Below are 22224 nucleotides of genomic sequence, written 5' to 3'. Positions count from 1 at the left end.
CATTGATATAGTATAGACAGGAAGGTCAGAAGTTCGTTTTTAGACATACATGGTATAAATATCAATGCAGGTCGTTTCTGATATTCATCTTTTTTTCTGTTTTACACACTGATGTATACAGTATATATATGTATTTTCATATCTCAAAACAAGTAAAAGAATTCAGCTGGGGCAAAAAATATGTGCTTAGAATTCTAAGAGGCAAGTAATTTTATCATATGATCAAGAAACTAGTGTTGCAAGCACGGGTTCTCCTACAGAGTTGCTTCTGCCTGTGCTAGAAGAGAGAGAGCAGGTGTCTGAAACTGATAGCTCTCTGAAGTCCTTGCGTATGCTCCACAGTATCTCTGCACATCTCTGCATAATTGGCCGATTCTTCCGTTGTGGAGCTAGACATATTAATGCCAGTTCAAGAATCTTTTCTATTGTAATGATATTTGATGTAGTTTCTTCTAGTTTTGGATCAAGTGTTGATCTTGCATCCCCTTCTGTAAACTTCATTATTGCCTGCACTCACACATTATCCATCCACACAGTTAATTTACTATCAAATTTATGCAGATGATGTGTTTAAGTTTATCAATTTATGCAGATCATCTTTTCAAACTTCATTATTGCATGACATGTGAGCATGAAATCGAAACTAAAACAAGTAGAGGAGATTAAGGCGTACCCATCGTGTTGTAATCCGCTCCTTCATGACACGTTTATTATCAATAGGACGCCTTCCGGTGACCAATTCCACCAACAATACACCAAAGGAATAAACATCACTCTTCTCAGTAAGTTGGTAGGTCTGAAGATATTCCGGGTCTAAGTACCCAGCAGTGCCTTTAACTTGGGTAGACACATGAGTGCAACCGGAGTCTCTGTCGGCTGCTAACCGGGCAAATCCAAAGTCGGCCACCTTCGCTCTACAACGTTCTGTCAGAAGAATGTTGGAAGATTTGATATCCCTGTGAATTATAGGATTATCTGCAACCAAATTAGGATTTTATTTGTTTCATTCTTTCCATTTTCATGTTTTTGTAAAGAAAAACAACAGAAATGTTAGTACCTGCGTACATGTGGAGATAAGTAATGGCATGAGCAACATCAATGGCAATGTCAAGTCTAGCAGCCATATCTAAAGCCTCACCGCGTATACCTGCATCAATGTTTGCAGTATATCATATGGCTATTGATCAAGCTCTTTCCTTTGTTCCACACTTTCCCGCCATTGTGTTAAAAAAAATAAAGTGGAAATAGAGGACTTACAGTCCAAGTGTTCCCTGAGAGTTCCATTTGGAACATACTCAACAAGAAGGATTCTCTCATCTTTTTCCTCCAGATAACCATAACACCTCACCAAGTTCAGATGATCCACCTGAGCTAATGTTTGGATCTCAGTTCGGAATTCTGCTCCCAGGTGCTTACCATGACCGTTCTGAACAAACAGAAACAAATCATTGAAAAATGCAACTTCTCTTAGGCTCCGTTTGGTAGGGCGTAAAACATTGCAAATTGTTTTCCATGAGAATCATTTTACACTGAAAATGTTTTACACCCAACCAAACAGAGCCTTAATTAGAACACGGGTTCAACTAGAGAAAAGGAAAATAATGTTATTTCTTCCTGTATGCATACCCTTTTGGCACGTTTCACAGCAACAAGGGAGCCATCTTCCAGAGTTCCTCTATAGACTGTCCCAAAACCCCCTTGACCAAGTCTAAGGGAAGGGGAGAAGTTTCTTGTTGCCTTGTATATTTGTGCTATGGTATAATTCCCATTTCCAATAATATCACTCTCCACAGTTAGATTGTATGATCGAATTGAACCCTGTTTCTTCTCGCTGTTACTCGTACCAGATGAAACTGGAAATCAAGAAGGCAGAAGCAACTGCATACTTCATTATCTGAATCATATACACAATCACTTTGAAATACTAAATCAAGCATTTCTATACTCTTTGAATGAGCCAATGTCAAATTGTAAATCTGATCCATAGCCATTCCTGAAAATTTAGGCATTATGCAGAAAAACAAGAAAATTCCATTTCTACATAAATCTTCAGCAACAAACAATCAAGTGATACATTTAACCAATGTTCAATTTCATGGCTTTCTTATTGCAAGAAAGTTGAATTATTTACTTCATAAACCCAAAAACAAATTCCAAATTGCTATATTAATTTAAGACCCTTTTAGTGCTAGGGAATACTACCTAGTGAGTAGCAAAGAGGATCAGAATTACCAGAAGATGACTTTAATTTCTGAAATTCACCCTTTTTCCGAAAGTTAGAAGGATAATCATCCTCTGGAGGCGTGAAGCAGTCAATGAAAACTCCGGCGACAGCTTTGGCAGCGTATTTAACAGGGTTCACAGATTTCTTTTGATCCTGGGAACAAACAACAGAGGTGTCGGAAACAGGGGCCTGAGACAGGACCTCAGGTGTTACGGCCATTTCAGAGCTCCATTTTTTACCACTTACATTTTTCTTCATTCTTGACAATTCTTCCAGAGAAAGAAGAAAAGAGATAGAAGAAATTGGGTGGGGGTAGAAAATGGCGGGCAGCAAGTTGTCCCTTGTGAGAGGATTGAGTGAGACAGAGAAAGGATTTCAACGGTTTGGATTTAGTGACCCATTTAAGCTAGCATTATTAAATTAATGAGACACTAATATTATAGAAAAGGATATGCACCTAATTTTATTACACACTACATTGGTGGTCTAGAAAATTTATTGGTCAATTCTTAAATTTCATAATCATATTATTGGTCTGTCTGACTCTAAAGTACTTCTACCCCTGCAATTTCTATATTCTTTTTTCCTATGTCCAACACACACTCTTTCAGATATTATATTTTTGTAATTAGAAAAAAATATAAGAGAAAGAAAAGAGGATTTGATCTTCGAAAAGATGACTACAGGAAAAAAATAAAAATGGGCCATAAAGAAAAGGACTGTACTGAATCAATAATATTAGCCCTCTAAGAAACGAACAAGTTATTATGCCTGTCTATTTTATGCAGGCAGTACAGTAATTATCTTCAAAGTAATGTTTTTGGCATTCCTTTCAGAATTCCGTACACGTTAAGTAATAACATAAAATGTACTTCAGATTGTGCATAAAATTCATTGGTAAGCTGGTAATTTGTCAAATCCAACCCCCGCCACCAACCCTTTTTTCGAAATTTCACTAATTAAGTCCTCCATTTTAAGAAGAATATAAGCTAAAAAATGTTACTCAAACAAGACTTTGTCAAATAACAAATTTATCACAGCAAAAATCTGCAACAGTACGACCATTCCATAATGATTCCGTACTGTTCTGTACTTTGTTTAGTAGCACGTTAATTATATGGACAGTATATTATGAATTCAGTAATAGTAATCATTAGCTTAAATGTGTAATCTTACGCATAGTGGCATACATTATTCCAAATACATGTATTGTACAAAAATAGTGATACTTGATTCACAATCAGTTTTCAGGTTATTGGTGATTTAGTAATCAATATATACACAATCATGCTAGTTATGAAAAATTACTTTCAAAAAGTGAAATCTCAAAACTTAACAACATATAGAATGGGGTTTAATAATATTAAGTATAAGTATTACGGAGTACTAAATAAATTACGGTAGCATCAACCAGCCAAACATCCAAAGATAGACAAGTAAAGCATACAATACAGTAAAGAAAATGGGAGAGATTATGCAATCAAGTTAGTTACTGGTTGAAAATCAGTGTTGGTTATGCAGGGTGACTCACAATCTACTAAAAAAGACAGAAAAAGTTTACATTTGTTAAAGACATGAACTTTCCATGGACAATTAGTTTGATGTGATTACCCAGCAAACCTTAGCCTCCAGTTCTGACTGTTCTGAGGTCCACATCATGTTCACATTTATGAGTCATGTCATCCTTGTCATGTAACTTGTGTAAGTTATGTATACAGAGACAATCATAGAGTGCAATAATGGGGAAAATGGCGAAATTATTTGAGTAAGATAATAAGTGGCATAACATACATCTCTAAGATGCCGACTGTGTAAGAGTCTGGCTAACTGACTACGGTTAGCCACCTAACACTTCAACTAATACTTAGGCTCTGTTCTCTTCACCTTATTTTCACTTATTTCAGGTCTGATAACATAAGATAAAATAAGATAAAATAAGGGCCAATAAGATAAAATAAGATAAGTTCAGGGTCAATAAGATAAGATAAGATAAGATAAAATAAAATAAAATAAAATAAGGTGAGGTAAATATTACATAAGGTAATACTATAAGTTTCAATAAGATAAGATAAGATAAGATAAGGGTCAATAAGTTCAGATAAGATAAGATAAGTTCAGGGTCAATAAGATAAGATAAGTGAAATTCAGGTGAAGAGAACACTACCTTAAAGGATCTTTTTCTCAATTTGATAGTTATAACACTTATAAGTCGTGCTAACATGTTAATTCATTTAGAGTTTTAAAGGCCCAACTTCCTACCCAAATACTTGACCAGCCAAAGTTAGAATCCGTATTAAAGATAATCAAACCCTAGCTCAAGTAAGAGATATTTCACCATACATTTGTATACTTTATACATAGTACTTCATATAGTATTTTAATTGCCGATGGATATTCACAAATTTTCCACAAGTTCATACATCTGTGTAAAATCAAACTGTACTTTTCTAGTACAGTAACAAGAGTCATAAGACAGAGAAAATAACATTGTTAAACTAGTGTCAAAAGTTCAAGCACCATCATCTATAACTTATGTTAGCCATGATTCAGTCATAGAATGATCAATGGTCTCATTGCTTCCATATTACTGACAAGAAATTTGTGTTTCAGGTTATGTGGATATATGATAAATTGATAACATGTATCAGTCATAATAAGATATGTAGCAGAATCAAGACCAACATAAATTTTTGTTAAGTCCATACCTTAAAAAATTATGGACCTTCCCTTCAATTTAAATCCAGCTAAATCCAGGTAATTTAGAATTGGATTTCTGCTTCATCATCTTGCGAACTCTGGCTACATCATTCCATTGACCAAAAGATGCATACATATTTGACATAAGAGTGTAGTTTACAGGATTTTCAGGCTCTAATTCAAAGAGCTTTCCAGCAGCCCATTCTGCTAATTTGAAATGTCCATGAGCTTTAGAAACTCTAACAAGTGCTCCTAATGCGTTAGATTCAAGGGAAAAAGTTCCCGACCTTAAAATGATGGAAGCCTCTTCCAAGAGACCAGCACGCCCTAAGAGGTCAATAACACACGCATAATGCTCTGAACTCGGTATGATGTTATAATCAGTGATCATTAAATTAAAATAATGAAGTCCCTGTCTTATGAGACCACCGTGGCAGCATGCTGAAAGTATCCCGAGAAAGGAGATATTGTCCGGCCTAAGACCACTTGATAGCATCATCTCAAACATCTCAATGCTATGCTCAATATGACCATGGAATGCATGAGCACTGAAAATTGATGTCCAAGTAATTAAATCTGGTTCTGTAATGGTACTGAAACATAGAGAGGCACTTGCTAAATTGCCACAGTTTGAGTATGCGACTATTAAAGAATTGGCAACTGATAAATAGCCTTCAAATCCACAAAATATAACATAAGCATGAATTTGTGTAGTTTCACTGACGGCTGCTAGATCGCCACATGAACTAACAATGCTAGCTATAGTAAGTTCATCTGGCCTAATATTTCTCCTGAACATTTCTGCAAAAAGTTTCACAGCTTCCTTACCATATCCTTGTTGTCCATAACCTACAATCATCGTGTTCCAGGAAACAAGATTTCGAATAATCATCCCATCAAACAACTTCCTGGCATCATTTACACTTCCATTCTTCACATGCATATCAACAAGAGCACTAGCCACTTGCAGGTCTAAATCAAATGATAATTTGATAATAAGTCCTTGAAGTTGTTTGAATAATTCACAGCATAATCCCAATTTACAAGAATTCAAAAGGCTGGCAAAAGTAAACTCATCTCCTCGAATTCCTTTTACCTGCATTGATCTGAAAACCCTGATTGCTTCCCCTATTAAACCATTCATTTTGTATGCAGAAATCATCACATTCCATGAAACCAAGTCCTTCATTTCCATCTCATTAAAAGCAAATCGCGCATCACTAACTAACCCAAGCTTTCCATATAAATCAACAATGGCACTACCAACATAACAATCCGAACTCAACCCAACTTTCATAATAAAACCGTGCAGCTGTTTACCTATTTCAGAATCATATAAAACAACATTCGAACGAAGCAAGGCATTCATCGTTGTAGAATCAGGTCTCACCGTTTCCAGCAGCATTCTCCTAAAATGACAAAACCCCAATCCCTCATTCGAGATTGCCCCACAAATCAAGGTATTCCACGACACTATATTTCTCACAGGCATTTCATCGAACACTTTGACAGCATACTTAAACTCCCCACATTTAACATAACCATGTAAGATCTGATTTTGTATAGATAAAGCCTCATAAAACCCTAACTTAAATACATTTGAATGAAGCTGCGTCACTTCACAAAGAAACCCTTTGGCAGCACACAATTTAAGCGCCAAAGAACAAAAAGAATGAGTCAAATGGGAAATCTCGCACCGAGTTGACTCGGTTTCACGCATCAAAACACCGACTCTAGAGATTCTCTTTGGTGGGTTTTGATCGTTAGCATGAGAAGAAAACCGTACAACCGGTAAACATAACTGATTTTTGAAATGGACGGTGTAGATTAAAAGGATACGACACTTGGAGATCATAGATTAACGGCGATGAAAATGACCGTTGGAGAGAGATAAATGGCGGGAACTATTACGCGCCAAAGAATCTGCGGGTTGCTTTCTGCCTCTGGTAATGAGAAGGTATAAATCTAAAACTGGGTTTTTGGAGTATCAAATCTGTCGATTTTGAAGATTTTAAGATATCTTAAATTCTAAAGTTTGTAAATGCAGGTAGTTCAAAGATTCCATAACAGTCAAAAACATCATTTTATAAGCATTAAATCGAATGACAATTGTGTTTTGTTAATTAAGAAGGTATTAATGATTAGCACGCAATGTATATCCAAATGAACAAGCGATAAGATTTTGGATTATGATATGTGGTGACGATAATTGACAAGATATTTGATGTTCTATTAGCAATTTCGCAACGTGTTAGGGTTTATAGCCTTCCGTGTTAGTTAGTTAGTTAGGTTAACCACTTCAATGTTAGCTTATTTATTAACCAATTACTCCGTATCAAACTTGTGTTGTGTAATGTAAAGATTTAATAGTCTAACCTATGGTTAGTCTTCTTTAAATAATCTCAATTTACAATTAACGTAACACATTCAGAACTTTATAGATATTACATGAGTTTTTAGCGTGCATTAGTCTATGCTCGATGATGAATTTAGAACGATTAAAGCGAGTTAGCCTAGCCCAACCATAATTTGTTATAACATGAGCTTGTTTAACTAAATAGTAATATGTTGGTGAAGTTGAGTGGATTTATGTCCAGGTTAATTTACTTTACCTGTTTTATAATCACCACTTTGTATTACAATTTTTGAAGTTTTGTTAACGCAACATACACTGAACTGATAAAAGCTACATTAATAGATTAAATTAAAAAAATAAAACTCCATCTCGTACTTTGTTTGTACTTTTCATTTTCCAACGTATTCTCCATCCAAAAATAGACGACGTCATCTGTAAATAAGTTTCCATCAAACCTCCTTTGCTATAGACAATAAATTTTCATACAAAGTATTTCATTTCCTTGATAAGCTAGGTTATTTAAAATCTTGAATATTGATTGGTATACCACAAAATATACAGACATACCTAATCTTTGGTACATCTTCCCCTCAGACTTTTATTTTAAAAATAACACCACTATATTGACCGTGTACTTAGGGCCGGTGCGTTTATAGACAACGTAACCTAGCATAATTATCCATTAACTCAATGAAGTGTAGCATTGACAAACAGTCAGCACTTAGCACTTACTGAAGTAGGCCACTTTACTTGATAGCACTACTTAAGCTTGTACAACATTAATCAAAAGTCAAAAGTAATGACAAATTGACAACATGTATTTTTTTTTTGGTGTTAGCACCCGCGAGTCACCCTTAGGGCTAATCTGGATTCGGGGCGAGTTCTGGGTGGTTAGGTTCCAGTCCCCTCCCAATTGTTGTTGGGGGGGATCGAACACGGGTTCTCCCTACCAAGTTCAGCCCCAATCACCACTGAACCAACAAACAATTGGTTACAACATGTATTTAATTATACGGTAGAAACATAGTTTGAACAAAAAGCACAGAAAAATGTGACAACAATAATTATAATAGTACTCCGTATGTGAATTGAAAATTCTGACTAAAACACCCATGCATCATGCACAAATCCATTAACTAACTTACACCTATCAAAAATCAATTATCATGTAGCATGATCGATGATGCATGGCAAAGCAATTCTACAAAATGAAGAAAACAGATTCACTTTATATTAGTAAAATGATTACTTTCGTGTTATTAAAATATTTGATTATGGAGTACTTTTGTATAACCTAATTAATTTCTATGGTTAAGTAGTTGCATACTTGTATTAGCTCATTAACCATCTAAGTTAAATGTATACAGAGAATAACCTAATTTAAAGTACTCCCTCTATCTTTTAATGTTTGCTCCATTCATTTTTGGTTCAAACTTCTAAAAGTTTGAAAATTAATTTTTACTAACCTATAAAAATAAAATATTTATGGTGGATATTGTTAACTCGGTTCAATATATAATTTTAGAATATCAATTTTTATGACGTGTAAATTTGAGATATTTACATTTTAAATCACATTTTGAAGACCTTAAAAAGTCACATGCAGCAAACAATAAGAGATAGAGGGAGGATCTTAATCTATGACATCTATCAATGAGTCTGTAATACGTACTACGTATTTCATTTGCTCCTTGAGTAACTTAGCCAGATCAGAATTGTTACGACATAAACAAATAATGACCTAAATACGCATGGAGTTTTGATGGATGTCATAGTTAAAAGCAAATGTTTTTGGATGCAATATGTGTTGATGTCTATGCACATTACAATGGGATATATAGTGAACATTCTAACTATAGATTATAGAGTATGACCTAATTTACGTGTAAAAGCGTTTCTATAAACGTCTACGCGTTACGTGGCGCACTATTCCTCAATTTTATAAGTCCATGATATTATCGTTTGCTTAAGATTCAAACTTGCAACCTTTTGTGGAAAAAAAATTTAAACATAATTTCATTAAAAAAATATATTCTGTAATAATTAATTGTTATTCACACAATAATTCGGGGCATCGTGTGCCCAGATACCAATTTTGAGTTGGAAGGTGATGATACAGGTCGCAAGTTGCGACAATATTTATTTGTCGCAATCTTACGTGTCGGAATTTAATTGATACATATAGGCGCCACGTAGGTTATGGGTCATCGGAATATTTTTACTATGAAAATATGTAAATAAGATATTCGATATAAAGAAGGAAACAAATTAGAATATTATGATTTTCCTACATTTTTTTAAACATATATAATAGATATACGTTAAATATTTTAGTTTCCAAATTAAATCATGACACATAAGCACGTCATGTCATTATTATGACACGGCTTAAAGGTCGCATGTTGCGACCTTTATCATTTTCGAAAAAAGTAATACGACGTGTAAAATTAAGCATAAGAAAAAACAAAATAAAAGGGAGGTTGTTACGGTGACTTTCTGTGTCACTCCTACAACAAAATCGAAATTTGTGAGTAAGCAAACCATTTTCTGGAGAGAAAAACTTTTTACAGAGGAAAATTTAAATTAAAAATAAAATAAGTAAAAGCCCTCTTCTCCTCATCAAGAGGAGTCCACATCTCCCCACTCCTTTTGAGAATACTCTTTTCATTTTTTTAATTCTTCCCAAAAATAAATTAAAATAAATAAAAAAATCAGTCTCAAATTCCTCAAATTTGCGTAGTTCATCACGCTCTTCATAACTTCTCTCTCCTCTCACTCTTTTCGTCTCTTCCCTCAGGTAACTGCTAACTACACCTTTTTCTACTTTTTTTTGTTGTTTTTATTTTAGGGTTTTGTGATGTATTTTTTATCACTGGAAATTGTTAATTACTTGTTGATAATTTTGATGTTATTTTCGGTTGATTTTTGTAGCAATTTCCGGTGCTTTTGCGCTGAATTTTTGAGCCATTTTTCGATTTTTGTGTTCATCAATTAACATTCTAAGCTCAAAATTAGTGACTGATACTTTTCTGGAATCTTCTGTTGAGGTATTATGGTTTGGATTTTTGAGGTTGAAGTTTGTGAGGATTTTTATTTCTTTCTGTATCTTAAATTGTGGACATTTTGCCGGTGCATAATTTTCTAAGTAGAAATGGAAGGAATCTTCAGTAAATTATTATCATGATTTTATTTTTATTTTAGTATATGTTGAGAATTGCAACTTGCTGTCGAAAAGGGGAGATTAAATTTGATGGCCAGGTTGATGATTGTAAGTTAAGGCCAAACAGTGGTGGAATGATTGTGTTTGTCTGACATTATAAAGTGTAGTGTTGTTGCTAGTATGAATTGGTGGAGGGAAATCGATGTGGAATTGTGTTAGTGGTTATTGATTTCGTAGTGGTCTTCTCACAAACTCGGACACTCCCAAAGAAACTGCCCAATTTTATGAATGTTTATAACCTTATAGGAGTGTATGAGAGGATGTCCAGTACTCCAGTGTATTCATGAACTTTTGGTGACTCCATGGATGTTGATTTTGTGGAAGGAATTGGGGCGGATTAAGTGGGAGGTGTGGACCTAGATCAGCGGATACTAGAAATCACTTCTGCTATATGTAGCTAAAGGTGGATTCTAGACTTGAATTTGATGTACAGTTTAAGTTATAGGCACAAAATGCTCGCTTATGTTTTCTCACTGAAATTTCTGTGTTGTGTTCTTGCTGGTTTCAAGCTGCTGGTTATTCTAATTTTTTGATTTGCTCTTTACTACAATTTCAGGCAGGTTTTCAAACAAGTCAATTCCTTGTCTAATTTGTCCAGCAACTTCTAAAATCATTATATGAGCGATATGTCTGTCGTTGTTTCTGTCTTTATGACAATAATTTAGATGCATGAAGCTCTACCGATTCTTCCCCTTCCTAGGTTGAGCTTTCCTTTTTAGGATTTTTTGCTGTTATAGGAGTGCTATTTTCAGAAACGCATAATGGAGTTGAAATTCATTTTAGTCTTATTGCTTTTGTTTAGTATTAATTCCCGTTTGCCTGTTAATTCTTTTGACGTGTGGCAGTGGGAATTTGTCATGAAGACTTGAATTTTGAAGTACAAGAACTGGCCATGGGTGGTTGCTGTTGCTCTTCCAGAAAGTCTCAATTGCAAGGGACACCCGTGTATTACTATGTAAGTTAACTTTTAAAAGTTTTTCGTATATTACCATATAATGTTTTTTCTCTTATTTAACAAGAGTCCTTGTTGTCTATTGTTGGGATAAAGAGTTTGAGCCCTTTGAGGCACTTTGAGCTGAGCAGGAAGCCTATGGAGCAAACACAGATGATAACTGCTTTTGATCTCTTATGCTTTTACATGTAATCCCCTCGCTGTCTGACTCTTTTCGGACACTTTAATAGATATGCAGCTCAGTGAAAGGATGTTTAATTTCCATAAACTTATATGTTGGAGTGGCTTCCACGTATTTCGGGTCTGAACTATTTCTGGGAGCTGGCCTGTGGTTGCCTTTGCATCTTGTGCTACTTTCTCTTTGAAAGTGCTATAAGTGTCCCTCAAGTAGGCAAGTGTTTGCAGAAGTCTGCTTGTATTATGAGAAAATCTTACTTGAAATTGATCCTATGTTATACTGTGTGGTTGCCTTTTTTTCCAAGATAACCGTTTCAGTCCTTAAACTCTACATTTTATGGCCTGTGAATCGAAGTATTATTCCTCTAATCCTCTTAGAAGCCATTGGAGGGAGGGAGGGGGAGGGAGTAAACGCCTGTTTACTCTGGAAGGAAGGAGCTTTGTGTTTTCGTTTGTTCGCCCTGTCTTTGACTTCATTATCGTGTTGTACCTACACTTCAACTAACAACCGAAGTGTGTTCTAGTCAAGAGACTCAAGAGGCATAATCTGACAGCACTTTCAGCTGGCTTAAGGATATTGTATTCTGCAGCGTTGCTTTCCTGATTGTCATCCATAACTATGATGTTTGAGAGCTGACATTTTCTTGAGTGGAAAAGGGAGGATTGTTAATCCTCATCCAATGAATTTCATCACAATATCGGCCTAGTTAGTGAAAACCTGCAGCCTGCTCTCTGTCAATATCAGAATACTGTCGTTAATTGGTTTTCTTATTTGCATGAATTTCTCTGTCAACATAGCATTAGCAATTTAGCTTCATGTTTATTCCCTGGTTTGTTTTTAAAGGATCCCTTCCGAATAAAAAATTGTTCATGTGTTTTAGCATGCTAATAGTTTCAACTAGGCAGGGGTAAAATTTTGTTGAGTGTTGATTTTGCTAGGAACTGTTTTTGTCGTGGTTTTGGTTGTCGGAGCACACATTTGAACTGCAATATAGGATGCTTACTTGTTCATTCTCTTTCATGCAGTGTCCCCCGTCTTTGGATGAGCAGAATAACTTCAGAGCATACCGTGGAGCAGCCAATGGGCTGTCAACAGGGCTTCTGGTTGGACTAAATTTGGACACATCAAGCCCTGATACTTTCAGACCTCCTCCTGCACCTATTCCTTTTAATGTGCTTTTTGGGCGCCCCCAGACTCCACTTCGTACTCTTGGATGCCAAGGACCTAAATGTGATGCAACGAAACAGTCCAAACCTGCAGCTGTTGGAGAGATTGCTGGTGCTGATGGCTCTAATAAATTGATTTCTGGTGGTCATGTTGGGAAATCAGAAGGAAAAACCCTTGCTGACATTTTGCTTGCTTCACCAACAAAGTCTGATGTAGAAATCTCAAAATCGTCCGAGGCTTATGCCACAGAGGAAGAGGATGCCTGTCCTATCTGTCTGGAAGGTGTGAGATTTTCCACTTCAGACTGTCGCACTGTATTGGTATTTGTTCCTGTATTTTATCTCACTGATGAACTTCTTGTGCAGAATATGACACTGACAACCCTAAAATGGTCACAAATTGTGAGCATGATTTTCACCTGTCATGTCTTCTTGAGTGGATGGAAAGAAGTGATTCCTGTCCAGTTTGTGATAAGGTCAGTATATATAGAGTAGATACTAGATAGCATCACTTTCATTACCAACGGTATTTTTTTCAAAGAGTTGATAACTGATATGTTTTCTTTCCCTTGTTATTCTTTTTTGACTTTCCGGGGAGTGTCAGTCACATTGAATACATTCTTTCAATTAAAGAAAGAATGACTTTTTGTTGTAGGCATTTTAAAACAGTGATGTAATGTATTGTCAAGCATTCTTTTGATTTCTTCATGTACCCTTTATCTCAGGCTTAGTTGCTCTACCCCCTTTCCGAGTTTACCACCCGACCTTTCCTCTTCCATATTTTACCGGACTTATTGGATAAATTAATCGGATTTTTTTGAAGAGCCAGTCCGTTTCAGTTATGGTTGACTTTACCCTTGGGTATTATTCTGTGATGTCACGATAAACTCATAAAAGTTACTGATACTTGTCATATTGGCTTTGACCGTTATCGATATTGTATCGGGCATATTGGCTCTTTAATCATATTGACCATATTGATTTGACAAGTTGAATAAAACATGATCTGGGGAGTGAGTGGGTCTAGCCTGTTGGTGAGTTCTGCAAAGTCACTATCTATTCATGTCATTACGCAAGTGCTCCAACTTAAAACAGTGTATTGGGGATTAGATGTGCACATCCTTAGTGGTGGTACCCTGTTCCTACAATTACAAAGAGGTTGTTTGCAATATAGCCTTGATCTGTGAGGTGAACAAGTGGCTTACTACTTTACAAGATAAAATAATTGACTACACATTTAATTTAGGTCTTCGGAATCTGAAGTTGAAAGTTTGCCTGTTAGAGGCTCTATTTACTATATTTGGAATTAAGCAATTGGCGAAGTTTGTAGTTGATGTAAAACTGTAATTCCTTTTTTTTCCCTTCACGATTGCGAATGATGCTTTAAGCACTAACTGCTGAGATATGTGCTTTTTCTTTTTCTTTATTGGTGCTACTGAACTTGACATTTATGATTATTCATGAAACAGGAAATGATATTTGATCACCCTGATGATCAGAACTAAGAAATTCCCTTGATGAACAGAGCTAGTCGTTTATTCCAAATGTTTGCTGATCAGTAAACCAAATGTGAATGGGGTTATATGTTTCAGCGACGTCTCAGTTTCTAATTTGCTGACACAACATGTGGCTTAGTAAGGTTCAACGTCGTCATTCCATTTAAAGTCTGGTTTGCTGAAGTCTCCTGCACTTATCTCTGATTCTATGTATCAGTGACTTGGAAAGTTGTCTGCTTCTTGTCAAAGAATGAGGACGAGATGCGGGTTAAGGATTCTGATGTATTCACACGCTACGTTTTGGAACTGCGAAAGGGATGCAATGGTTAGCACTCGCCTTCCGGTCTATATTATTTCCCGAATTCTACTTACATGTACATAATTTTCCTCTTTCCTTCTTTGTGTCCCTTCTTTTGGTGGTGTTGGCTTCCCCTCTTTCTCCATTTTATTTGTCCTCCCTACGGCCATACCTCGTCTTTAATAGGTTGTTATCTTTTTCATCAAAGTTGCACATTCAATTGGTGCATTTGTGTACTTTTGCATGGTTTCACAAAAGAATTTCTTTTTTTTCAGGAAAACATTTTTTTTTAGTAAAGTCAGTGCTCATTGTCACTGAGTTCTGGTCAGTATACAAAAATGTCAACAGTGAGTTTATTCTACCTTCACACTCCTATCTTGATGAATCTTATTTTTTTATCAATTCCATGCCCTTCTGTGATCTCTAAGCATAAATGTCCAACTAGTGTCAAGTTTAAATTAGTTGGTGCGCTCATTTCATACTCGGTCTACTTAATGAGTTATTGATAAGCGATTTGATTAGCATGTGATATGCCGCCCTCATCTCTCGTAGCATATACCCAGGTTTCAGGCACACACCCCTCTCCCATATTGAGATAGGGAGCTGTGGACTGTCGTCACGTTACTTTCAGAACCTCATGCCGACAGTCCTTTCTTTGTTTAAGGGGGAAGGAAGTGAGTTTTTTCCATGTTTGATTAAATTTCTTTCCCTCAATTATTTTCCTTCTGTTTTTCCTTTTTACCCTGTTGAGAGTATATAATTTAGAGCATTAAAGGGAATAAATACGAATGTTGTGAAATCTATGATAGTATGATGAATATTTTGACTATATAAGAATATGTTGCTGTCGTTCCAACATATTTCGGCCCATTTGACATTGTTATAAAGAATCCCATAATTGCCTTGTATATTATTCCGTATTCACCATCTTTTCAAGGAAAAAAGGACTGCATCACATGTTGACATATTGGTGATGTAAAATAAAATAGGGCATTACAAATAAACTGCAGATTTACATTTATATTAGCCGCATTACACGTATACTAAGTGGACAATCTTTATGGAAGGAGAAAGTATGGATTGTTTGCGAATATTAGTACGGAGTAGAAGATGGGTAGGGTATGAGACTATGAGATGGTGCATGGTTTTCAAGTGCCTTGACTTTTGGGCTCATATTTTGGCTATTATTAGAAAATGACAAAGTTTATGGTGGGGAGTTTCACCTGTTTTTTTCCCAAAAGTTGGTTGCGTTACATGCATAATTGCATTGCCCCTCTCATAAGTGTGAGAAGATGAATGTAAAGTTGTAAAGTTGTAAACCCAATCCCATTTGCTTGGATGTCACAATCCATGCCAAACTATGTATGGACTCTATTCATTTCCTTATTACGTGTCTTTGTAAATTTGATGACCAAACTTTGCCAAATGGGGATTGACCATTTGAGTACATTCTCAATATGGATACCTTTGTTATAATGTTTTGTTTCCCATTTTCTTTTAGAAACGTTTGAAAATAAGAAGTTGTTTTCCTTTATAAAATATTCCTTCAATGCGAAGACTACCTTAATTGAATATCCATCCTAATTTTAGATATTTTAATACGGGGTTTTGGGAAGTACTCTGTACTCGCACGTAGTTCAAGGGTTTTTATTACTTGCGATTTGTCCACAGTTTGTTTCTTTGATTGGACATACATGTGCTACATTTCTCGAGCTCTTGGCCTTTGTAGTCTGATAATGCGGAAGGACGTACTCCGTACTCCGTAGGAGTAAATTCTGTAGCACACTTCACTACCTTTGGTGAATATTCTGGTCAAAGCAAAAATAAAATACGGAGTAATAACAAATCAAAATAGAACATTAAAACCATTCTCACACATCTTTGAGCAAATTAAAAAGTTTTTGTTATAAATTTTTGAATTGGTGCGACTGAGTAGTGAATAGGAGTATTTTTGAATGTAGTGTGTTAATTGTGATATTTAATTAGATTGGTGAAAAATGATCTCAAACCCAAACGAATTTGGACAAACGGTAGAGAGATTGCTTTAATGAGCGTGGGTGCAGGGAGTGCTTTTGTTCAAAAGTTGTATCTCCCATGGAATTAGACGAGTATTACTATTATATCGCTCTTTTCTCGTGTCACTGCATGTGCACGCGTATCTGCTATCATCCTAACCATGTGAATATGTGATATTAAGTTGAATTCCAACTTCCATGTACCATTACTTATAGAGTTATAGTAGTGTGTTAGTGTGTTACTACGGAGTATTACTTATCAACCACAATATCAACCTACTTGGATTCGTACATGTGACCAGTCGTATGCAGAATATAGGCTCAATCTTAATCATTAAATCAAGACCTCGTTGATACTTCCCTTTTTGTTTAACGGGATCAATTGTCTTAGCTAATTCTACCAAACGTGCTTCATTTTATCAATTGACAGTTTGACACTGATATATGGAGTACTTGGTTGATAAGTACTACAAGTACTTTCCTTTGTAAAAGGTACGTGAGTAACCGTCAAGGAGACCCGAACAAGATCCATATTTGGAATGATAACCTCCATCGACTCCGTAGTTCCTTAGCATACCTAATTTGCAAGGAAATGAGTCCTAGTGTATTTGACGAGGGTCATACATTCCAAATTCAAGAAACTAGAGTTGGGTAAAGGCCTGAATAAGATAGTGGGCTTTAATAAAGTAGACCCAATATTGAACTTGTCTTTCTGAGTAACTGAGTTACGATGTTGGTTGCTTTAGACCTTTAGTGTGGGGGGAGGGCATTACTCATTACTCATTACTCATTAGGCATTAGAAATTAGACATTAGTAGTGGGGAGGCAACCTCCAACGCCATTAGTATGTACTCTGTACTATGGAGTATGGATAAAGGCGGCTAAAAAGTTTTTTTTATAAAAGTAAAGTAGTGAGTGGAATAAAGATGAAAAAGGCATTGAAATTAGGGATTAGGGTGGCTGACTGCCCTAGTGGGATAGTAGATTACTTAGCATAGAGGAAGAGGACTCACTCGCTGTAATAATAATGCCAAGGAATAACTCCACTCTTTAAAGTAATCACTAATCAACACATTATTGAAAACAAGCACCGGCGCTGTTCAACGGGGTCGTCTCCGACAATTTAGAGGCCCTGTGCTAAATACAGATATTGGGCCCCTATAAATTTTTACGGGCAATTACTTAATGTAAAACACATAATTGTATATCAATATTATTTTATTTATTCAAAATATAGAGTCAGCTTAATTATATGGTTAAACGTTTTATGTATGATGGTTTGAGAAAACTGATGTAAAGGTTTGATGGACATGAAAAAAACAAAAAAAAGGGGTAGGTGAAGAATCGAACCATGATCTTTCAGTCTTTGCTTCCACCCTTCTTAGTCCTTACTAACTGGGACAAAGATTACATAAGGTATAACAAAGTAGCTGTTAAATATATAATATTTGTTTTTGGGGTTTAACCAACATCATTTCTTTTGGACCCCCAAAATTTTGTGGCCCGGTGTTGTAGGTCCGCCTGGACCTCCCTTTAGCCAGCCCTGTTGTTCAACTTTTACATCAACCTCGGTTTGACATTCCACGGTTAATGGCTTATTTTGGATTCCTATTTACATGAAGTACATTATCTATACTAATATATTAAAAGGCGTTGAGAAAAATGGCTACGTGGCACGTAGTACTCTTCCTTTTGCGCCACATCATCCACTCACCAAATGATATGTCATATCATGGACAACCAAAAATCAATACGTACAATGAGGTTCGAACTCTAGACCTCAAGTGTGGAGGATAACTCTCATTACCATCTTAACCAACAATCATTTGTGGTTTATCTCTTCACATTAATTTATAAATGAATGTTAACATGAAGTTTACAACAACTAAACTTTTATGTGACTTTTTATTTTCTATTGACTATTTTGGAAAAAAATAATAATTAAAGAATTAGGACAACCATGAATAAACATGATGTCATAAGTCTCATAAGCATCAACTACAAAAATGCCTTTCATGACTGCATATATCTAATTTGGTGTTTGTTAATTTTGAATTACTTATTTCCACTAGAAAACAAATTATACAAATTGTAAGATGATGCGATTGAAAAATTATTTCTCATGATAAATGACTTAGTGCATGTGTTTGTGTAGTTGACGAACTTGATGAATGCTTTCACCTAATGATATACATGTATCTTATCAAATATTTTGCAATTGCTCAAGAAAAATCTAAAATTTTAACTATTCAATGTAGCAATCGGGGCATCGCCCGAGCCACACACTAGTTTAATAATTAAATCACGAGTATGTTGATATTGTTATGATTGATTATTGCTTAATGCTTTTAATTTTAATTTTAACTCGTTGCATACAAACATGTATTAATACGTTTGTAAAAGTGTTTTGCCGCACTTTGTACTTGTGTTTTTTGAATTTGCTGGAGTAAATGTTATTCATAATACGATGGTGGTTTATTTTTTACGTAATAATAAAAATTTATTTAGCAAAAAACAATGGAATTTAAAATATAGAAATCAAATCATATCCAAAGCCATTGGCCTTTAATGGAATATAAACCATTGAATCACCCTATACACAAGCTCTTGTTCCATTTGCACCAAACAAACCCAACAACAATCTCTTTGTTCCTTTCCTTTCCTTCCATTTTCAATTTTTTTTTTTTTAAGAAAAGAATTACTCCGTACTTTTTTAAATTTTAAAACAACCCATCGTGGGAAATTTTTGGACCCTCTTTTTTTTAGGCCTACAAAATTATCAGACTCTGACTAGACCCTCCGTTGTCCTTGTCGCCTACTCAAGCACTCACACTCACTTCACTGAAAACGTTTGACTTACTTTTCAAACGTCGTCGTTTCATCGACCTTCTTCAATTCTTCAAAACCCCCCTAACTTTCCCATCATTTTGATTTCCAAAATAAATTAAAATGGCAATAATTTTCTTCCTCCTCTCTCTTTCTTCGCTCCCATTCCTTGAATCGTCCCCTGACTCAATCACTATCCTCCGAGCCAACTCAACGATTTACAGCCCCAACCGAACTTTCGAGCTCGGTTTCTTCACTCCGAACCCACAACTCGGCAACATTTATCTCGGAATATGGTATGCCTCTCTTCCGACCCGAACCTATGTTTGGGTTGCTAATCGCCATACCTCTCTCAAAGATAACACCTCTGCTTCGCTTTCTCTCTCCTTTGACCAGCTCACCGTGTCTGACTCCGTCAACTTCGTTGTATGGAGGTCTGAAAATCTCCGTCCTGGTTCTCACCTCAGCCTCCTCGACTCCGGCAACCTTGTGCTTCTCTCTGCTTCAAACGACATCGTTTGGCAGAGCTTCGACCACCCTTCCGACACGTGGCTACCTGGAATGAACCTCAGCGCTGCTGGGTCCCTCACTTCGTGGAAGTCCTTGTTGGACCCTTCCCCTGGGAGGTATTCCCTGAGGTTGAGACCACCGGCGTACGGTGAGATCGAGCTTCTTTATAACAGTACGATGTCGTATTGGAGTACCGGGAACTGGACCGGGGGCTCCTTCGCGAATGTTCCGGAGATGACGGTGGCGTACATTTACCAGTTTTATTTTAAGAAGGTGTTCACCAAAACAGCGTCGTTTGGGTTCTCGGAGGTTCCGGCGGCGACAGAAAACGGACCCCCGCCGTTCACCAGGTTCCACGTCAGCCCTACCGGGGAGCTCCGACAGTACACGTGGTCCCCGCAGACGGAGTTTTGGAACTCGTTCTGGGCCCGACCCGAATCTCAATGTCGGGTCTACGGGCTGTGCGGGGCGAACGGGATATGTTACGGCGAGAATTTGAGGTCGTGTGGGTGCCCGCTTGGTTTCGAGCCCGCGGACGGGTTTGGTTGGGCCGGGGGGGATTACTCCGGTGGGTGCCAGAGATTGGGCAGTGGAGGGGAAGAGGGTGTGTGTGGGAAGGATGACGGGTTTGTGAAGGTGGGTGGAATGAGCTTCGAAGGAGCGAAAACGGTGTCGTTGCGAAGTGTGGGTAGCAAGGGTGAGTGTGAGAAGGGTTGTTTAGGGAATTGTTCTTGTGTTGGGTTGGTATATAATGAGAGGATTAATTTGTGCAAGAATTTGTTTGGGGTTCTGATTAACATGAGGAATTCGACCGCCGACGATACCATGGGCGGTGATAATGAGGTTTTGTATCTTAGGGTAGGGAAAAATGGATTGAAAACCAAGGGTTTGAGTCACAATATGATTGTTTTGATTAGTATAATTTCTGGGTTAGTGGCAATTTCAGTGGTTATGTGTTTGATTTTGTTGGTTGTAAGAAAGGAAGTGAGGAGGAGAAGGAAAGAGGAAGAAGAGGCAGCTTTAGCAGCAACTCATTTGAGGGTTTTCTCCTATAAGGAGCTCCATGGGGCAACCCGAGGATTCTCCGAGAAGCTTGGGCACGGTGGATTTGGGACGGTGTTTCGTGGCACATTGTCGGATTCTTCTCTCGTGGCGGTGAAACGCCTTGAACGGCCAGGCAATAGCGGAGAGAAAGAGTTTCGGGCTGAGGTATGTACAATTGGGAATGTTCAGCATGTGAATTTGGTTAGATTAAGGGGTTTTTGCACTGAGAATTCTCATAGGTTGTTGGTTTATGAATACATGCCCAATGGTCCGTTGAGTGCATATTTGAAGAAAGATGGTAATAATATGAGTTGGGATGTTAGATTTAGGGTGGCAATTGGGACGGCCAAAGCTTTAGCTTACTTGCACGAAGAATGTAGACAATGTATCATTCATTGTGATATCAAGCCTGAGAATATCCTTCTTGATTCGGATTATATCGCAAAAGTGTCTGATTTTGGGCTAGCTAAGTTAATAGGGCGTGATTTTAGCAGGGTTTTGGCAACAATGAGGGGAACTTGGGGGTATGTAGCTCCAGAATGGATATCTGGAGTGGCAATTACCAATAAGGCAGATGTTTATAGCTATGGAATGACAATGTTGGAGCTTATTGGAGGTAGAAGAAATGTGGAAGCACCACCACCCTCACCACCTAATAATACAGATGGGTGTGACGGGAGTGATGGGACCCATGGTAGTGGTGATACAGGTGGTGGTGGTGATAAGTGGTTCTTCCCACCATGGGCAGCTAGGAAAATAATAGAGGGTAACATGGAAGAGGTAGTGGATTCAAGGCTAGGTGTGGCATATGATAGAGTGGAGGCAGAGAGGCTTGGGATGGTGGCGATTTGGTGCATACAAGACGACGAGGAGGCAAGGCCTTCAATGGGATTGGTGGTGAAGATGTTACAAGGGGTTGTAGAGGTAAGTGTTCCTCCACCTCCTAAACTTCTTCAAGCTTTAGTAGCCGAGGAGTCTTCTGTCGGGGTTGTTTCTGGAAATGTAGTTTCAGATGTTGCCGGTTTTGGTTCTGATGATAATAATAACATTAGAATTTCTGTAGATTCAGCAGCATCCTCCCATTCTCCTAGTCTTAGTAATGCTGCTTCAGTAGCTACAAATGCAAGTGTATAATAGATGTAACTTAATTCTGTTATCTAATGTGTAGTTAGTTTAATGCAAAAGGCCATCATTTTTTAGTGCTGAAGTTTGGGTGTGTGAAATATGTTGCATTGCAAAAAG

The 22224-nt window shown here is 37.0% G+C and overlaps 4 protein-coding genes across 6 annotated transcripts; 2 read left to right on the top strand and 2 right to left on the bottom strand.

The window, feature by feature from the left end:
• Positions 1-55: 55 nt before the first annotated feature.
• On the bottom strand, positions 56-2621 carry LOC110789842 (calmodulin-binding receptor-like cytoplasmic kinase 2). The gene is made up of 6 exons (XM_021994543.2): positions 2233-2621; positions 1627-1853; positions 1258-1426; positions 1058-1147; positions 674-975; positions 56-507 (listed from the first exon to the last, which is right to left on the bottom strand). Exons 1-6 carry the CDS (start codon positions 2480-2482, stop codon positions 223-225), a joined length of 1323 nt encoding a protein of 440 aa, XP_021850235.2. The 5' UTR covers positions 2483-2621; the 3' UTR covers positions 56-222.
• A 2337-nt stretch (positions 2622-4958) lies between these two features.
• On the bottom strand, positions 4959-6776 carry LOC110788921 (pentatricopeptide repeat-containing protein At2g46050, mitochondrial). The gene has a single exon (XM_021993555.2). It carries the CDS (start codon positions 6774-6776, stop codon positions 4959-4961), a length of 1818 nt encoding a protein of 605 aa, XP_021849247.2.
• Positions 6777-9884: 3108 nt separating this feature from the next.
• Positions 9885-14954, top strand: LOC110789825 (probable E3 ubiquitin-protein ligase RHB1A). Of its 3 annotated transcripts, XR_008928421.1 has the most exons (6): positions 9885-10074; positions 11343-11452; positions 12653-13076; positions 13160-13269; positions 14263-14427; positions 14507-14954. XR_008928421.1 is itself a non-coding variant. In XM_021994527.2 (5 exons), exons 2-5 carry the CDS (start codon positions 11390-11392, stop codon positions 14296-14298), a joined length of 633 nt encoding a protein of 210 aa, XP_021850219.1. In that variant the 5' UTR covers positions 9885-10074; positions 11343-11389; the 3' UTR covers positions 14299-14954. The 3 variants fall into 3 exon arrangements, 2 of the variants coding, with proteins under 2 accessions (XP_021850219.1, XP_056693581.1); XM_021994527.2 differs by having other exon boundaries at positions 14263-14954; XM_056837603.1 differs by lacking the exons at positions 9885-10074; positions 11343-11452 and adding an exon at positions 11530-11637 and having other exon boundaries at positions 14263-14954.
• A 4510-nt stretch (positions 14955-19464) lies between these two features.
• On the top strand, positions 19465-22189 carry LOC110789816 (G-type lectin S-receptor-like serine/threonine-protein kinase SD2-2). The gene has a single exon (XM_021994518.2). It carries the CDS (start codon positions 19552-19554, stop codon positions 22114-22116), a length of 2565 nt encoding a protein of 854 aa, XP_021850210.2. The 5' UTR covers positions 19465-19551; the 3' UTR covers positions 22117-22189.
• Positions 22190-22224: the final 35 nt, after the last annotated feature.

This window comes from Spinacia oleracea, chromosome 2 (assembly GCF_020520425.1).
Source record: "Spinacia oleracea cultivar Varoflay chromosome 2, BTI_SOV_V1, whole genome shotgun sequence".
Lineage (NCBI taxonomy): Eukaryota > Viridiplantae > Streptophyta > Magnoliopsida > Caryophyllales > Amaranthaceae > Spinacia > Spinacia oleracea.
This window is presented reverse-complemented; position numbering and strand designations above follow the sequence as displayed.

Bases quoted from the DNA above. Each gene is read 5' to 3' on its own strand.
- LOC110789842 (XM_021994543.2), bottom strand. From the start codon at position 2,482: ATGAAGAAAAATGTAAGTGGTAAAAAATGGAGCTCTGAAATGGCCGTA. The intron at 1,854-2,232 runs GTAATTCTGATC...CTTGATTTCCAG, and splicing joins GAAATTAAAGTCATCTTCTG to TTTCATCTGGTACGAGTAAC. The intron at 1,427-1,626 runs GTATGCATACAG...CTGTTTGTTCAG, and splicing joins CTGTGAAACGTGCCAAAAGG to AACGGTCATGGTAAGCACCT.
- LOC110788921 (XM_021993555.2), bottom strand. From the start codon at position 6,776: ATGATCTCCAAGTGTCGTATCCTTTTAATCTACACCGTCCATTTCAAA.
- LOC110789825 (XM_021994527.2), top strand. From the start codon at position 11,390: ATGGGTGGTTGCTGTTGCTCTTCCAGAAAGTCTCAATTGCAAGGGACA. The intron at 11,453-12,652 runs GTAAGTTAACTT...TCTTTCATGCAG, and splicing joins GGACACCCGTGTATTACTAT to TGTCCCCCGTCTTTGGATGA. The intron at 13,077-13,159 runs GTGTGAGATTTT...CTTCTTGTGCAG, and splicing joins CTGTCCTATCTGTCTGGAAG to AATATGACACTGACAACCCT.
- LOC110789816 (XM_021994518.2), top strand. From the start codon at position 19,552: ATGGCAATAATTTTCTTCCTCCTCTCTCTTTCTTCGCTCCCATTCCTT.